At 38.5% G+C, this 4,192-nt stretch overlaps 1 protein-coding gene across 1 annotated transcript; it reads left to right on the forward strand.

The window, feature by feature from the left end:
* Window positions 1-1,209: 1,209 nt before the first annotated feature.
* On the forward strand, window positions 1,210-2,394 carry LOC101301996. The gene has a single exon (XM_004305680.1). The coding sequence runs from the start codon at window positions 1,210-1,212 to the stop codon at window positions 2,392-2,394; it is 1,185 nt and encodes a 394-aa protein (XP_004305728.1).
* Window positions 2,395-4,192: the final 1,798 nt, after the last annotated feature.

Consider the following 4,192-nt stretch of genomic DNA (forward strand, 5'->3'; position numbering starts at 1 on the left):
TCTCTCTCTCTCTCTCTCTCTCTCTCTCTCTCTCTCTCTCTCTCTCTCCTTTGCGACGGCGACGACAACAGCAGTGAATCGATGACAAGATTGACGACATCGATGAATTGATGATGGTGACGTCGGTGAATCGACAACGAGAGCGGAGGTGATTCGACGACAACAACTGTGATAGGACAACGGCGGTGGCGCCTCGAAGAGGACGACGACGGCTGAGGAAATTTGGACGCCAATTGGATGCTTTTCTGGGCAAAGGTTTCAATCAATTTGGATCAGAATGGCGTTGGGGGTATTAGCTTCGTATTTGGAAGTGAAGAAAAACAGAGGCATGAGCTTGGTGGGATTTGGAGTGGGTTTGTGAGATCAAATGAGTTCGATTGATTTCAAGGGCAGATTTTGTTATATGTGGTCAGATTTGGAAATTGCTTGTTATCTTTAATTAGAATTTGATTTGGGATTTAATTTGCTTGTTATCTTTGGAATTTGTGTTCTAGGAAGAAGTTGGGGGGAGTGGTGTGAGCAATGTTGCTAGTGGTAATGGTGGTTTTAGGATTAGGATTGTGGCCGGATTAGTGTTATTATGTCTGGGAATTGATAGTAGCATCTTCGACAGTAGCAGCATGCTAGCATCGACAGTAGCAGCGCGTTAGCATCATAGGGTCGGCAGTAGCAGTGTGCTAGCATAAGGGTCGGCAGTAGTAGCGCGCTAGCAATCAGAGAATAGTTGGAAAAATATTGCAATAGCACCGGCAGTAGCACCTTTTGATCGACAGTAGCACATTCTATTGGCAGTAACAGTATAATATGTAGTGAAGGGTATTCTGGTAAAATTATAGTGACAGATGGCATGTGTACATTAAATTGTCTTAATTTGTTAATTTTTGTCCTTAACTGTATAAGATAATGTGTAAAGGATGTATTTGTAAAGTAAAATTTAGTTAGTAACTAATATGTAATTTACTATAAATATTATTATGAGGTGACAGTCATAAGCACACCAGCAGTTTCCCGGTTTAATGAGCGGCGGAGTAAAACCCTAAACCCCCAAATTGAAGTCAAAACCCAAATTCCAGCTCTGATTGAAGCTTCAGCAATTGGGTATTTGGTGAAGCCGACCCAGAGATACCAACTTCTATTTGGTGAGTACTCCCTTCCTTCCTTATCTTTCAATCTTTTGCTCCCATTATGTTTGGTGTTTACTGTAAAAGAATGCAACTTCTAGTCCCAAATTCACTTAGCCATTTCCATTTCTTTCAAAAGCTACCTCCTTTAAGCAGACCATACTCATCACTATTAGAATCTGATGATGATAAACCCCAAGATCACTATTTTACTGTTTCATACCTCATCAACTCACTTGGGTTTTCCCCAAAACTAGCTCTCTCTTTGTCCAAGACCCATAAGCTTCGGCTTAAATCTCCAGAAAGACCAGACTCGGTTATTAGGCTTCTCAAACACTATGGTTTCAGTGATACCCAGATACCCGAAATTGTTAAGAAACAACCATCCTTGCTTTTATGCAATGCTGAGAAGATTCTTGCGCCCAAACTCCAGTTTTTGGGCTCTATTGGACTTTCAGCCACCACCATTGCTGAGGTCATGAATTACAACCAACGCATTTTGGCTCAAAGCTTGGAGAGAAGTCTCAAACCGTGCTATGACATTATCAAAAGTGTCCCCATCCCCGACGACATGGTGGCTGTTTTCTTTAAGAACTCAAGGCGAGCAATGGGGGTCAAATTACTAAGCAATCTTCCTCCTAATATTTCAGTTCTTAGGGAAATTCAGGTCCCGGAATCGGCCATCTTATTTTGTGTGACCTATCATCCTCTTGTGTTGGCCCCTAATACTAGCAAGCTTAGGGAAAGTGTAAACAAGATCATTAATATTGGAATTCTGCCTTCGAGTTTTACTTTCATGAAGGCGCTACAAGTGGTCTCTCAGATGGATGAATCAAAGTGGGCACAAAAGAAGGAGTTCTATAAGAAGTGTGGTTGGACTGAAGAAGATTTTCTGTTTGCATTTAGAAAGAACCCCTTGTTTATGAGCTTGTCAGAGAAGAACAGTTCAAGTAAAATGGAGTTTCTTGTGAACGAAATGGGTTGGCGGTCTGCAGATGTGGCTGAATATCCGGATATTCTTACTCATAGTTTGGAAAAGTCTATCATTCCTAGGTGTTCAGTTATTAGAGTTCTTCAATACAAGGGTTTGATCAAAAAGGGAGAACGTTCTCTATCCACCATGCTGATAAACAGTAAGAAGCGCTTCCATGATAGGTTTGTGAGCAAATATCAGGAGCGAGCACCTGAACTGTTGAGTATTATTCAAGGGAAAATGTCTCTTGCAGAATTTGGTCTAGGATTTGAGGAAAGAGGTGGAGTGAAACAATTGTAGGATGAAACTTTGTGAATCTCATTATACTTTCATTATTACGAGTATCAGAACGACTACTTGTACTGCCATAGCTGTCAATTATTTTGCTACTTTGAGTATTACTATAGCATTTCTTTTACTTTTTTTTTTTCAGTCTTTTAGGCAATGAGTTTTTGCCCACAAAAGATGTACTTTTGAGCTTGAAGTTGGTAACACATTCATTTCTAATGCAATCTCATGACATCTTAAGGTTCCATGCATATAATCTATGACTCAATCGGATCGGTTGTGGCCAGAGCTCCTTTTCTTACAGGATAGAAACTTGCATCGCTATCAGATTTTGATTCGTTTGTATAAGCTCTGAGATTGGCACTGATTCCAATTTACAATACAGTGTAAGGAGCTAGCCTTCTCAACAGTACATAACTTGTTTACATTTATCTGTGCTTAGGGTGGAATTTAAGTGTATGAAAGCTGAATAGTTTGAGTTCGCATCAACATGTTGGTTGATTTTGCAATGTCCCAACTACCAAGTTGATGTTGCTATCTGTTTAGTGTACTTTTGGGGTACGGTGTGGAAAACTTGGGGCACTTCTGAATATTTACCTATCTGAATTATTGAATCGATTTAGTTCTGTAAGTTTAGGGAATCTTTACTTTTGTTAAACAGTTCCATGTTTCTCCAATACGAATGGTAATATTGGTATCAACAATTTGATTTTTTTGATTTTGATTTTTGATATAGACATGAGGGAGTATCAATATGTTAATCCTCATTGTTAGCCTCACTCTGGTCAGGATATTGTTAGCATCATTTGTTCATACAAGTGTGGATATGAACATTTTCTTAATTTCAATTTATCAGAAGACAGGTGAAGCAAGCCGAACTCGAAGAAAAAGATATTCATTTTTTTCTGGATTAAAGAAAATTTCATTCAATAAACTGCAATTACAAAACAGTCATAGCACCCAACAAGGGATTACAACTACGAGCAAATAACTCTAGCCTCAAACTACTTGTCCTCACTCCGAAGAGGAGAGACTGACATGTCAATGGATCTAATAGAAATCGAAATTTCATTTACATAGCACAACTGAAATTTTGATACTTTCCTCGAAATTTCGCTAAAAATTTCCTTTTTTTCACATGGCAATATATCTTTCTCATACCAATTGATTCTCGTCTGATATTTTTGATATTTCCTAAAATTTCGGGATATTTTATGAAATTACTACACGACATATTCAAGATTTGAGGAAATATTCTGAGAATATTCTTGTCTCACTCTATTTGCCTGCCACGTGCTCCTTCTTTCCACTTAGAATTCAATTCAAAAAGCTAGGGAAACCGCCTTATCCAACCCTATAATGGGTTGCAGATAGAGAAATTTTTAAATGCTACGGGAGGACCACGTGGCAGTCTGACGTGGTCCTACGTTCCAATCAAATTTAAACATGTGGATTTTTTACAACTAAAATATAAACAAATATTTTCTATTTTTTGTGAAATGACATTCATGGGTATTTAGCAAGTTCAAACTAGGGTCTAGGGTATAGGGTTTAAAATTTAGGGTTAGAGTTTAGGGTATAGGGTTTAGGGTTTAGGGTATAGGGTTTAGGGTATAGGGTTTAGGGTTTAGGGTTTGGGGTTTAGGGCTTAGGGTTTAGTATTAAAAAAACAACAGAAAACCTAAAATGGTCTTTGACAAAATAGCTGAAATAATTTTTCGTGAAGAAAATCTACATGTCTAAATTCGATTGGAAAGTAGGACCACGTCAGACTGCCACGTGGTCCTCCCGTAGCACTGAAAAATTTCTC

This window comes from Fragaria vesca, linkage group LG6 (assembly GCF_000184155.1).
Source record: "Fragaria vesca subsp. vesca linkage group LG6, FraVesHawaii_1.0, whole genome shotgun sequence".
Classification (NCBI taxonomy): Eukaryota; Viridiplantae; Streptophyta; class Magnoliopsida; order Rosales; family Rosaceae; genus Fragaria; species Fragaria vesca.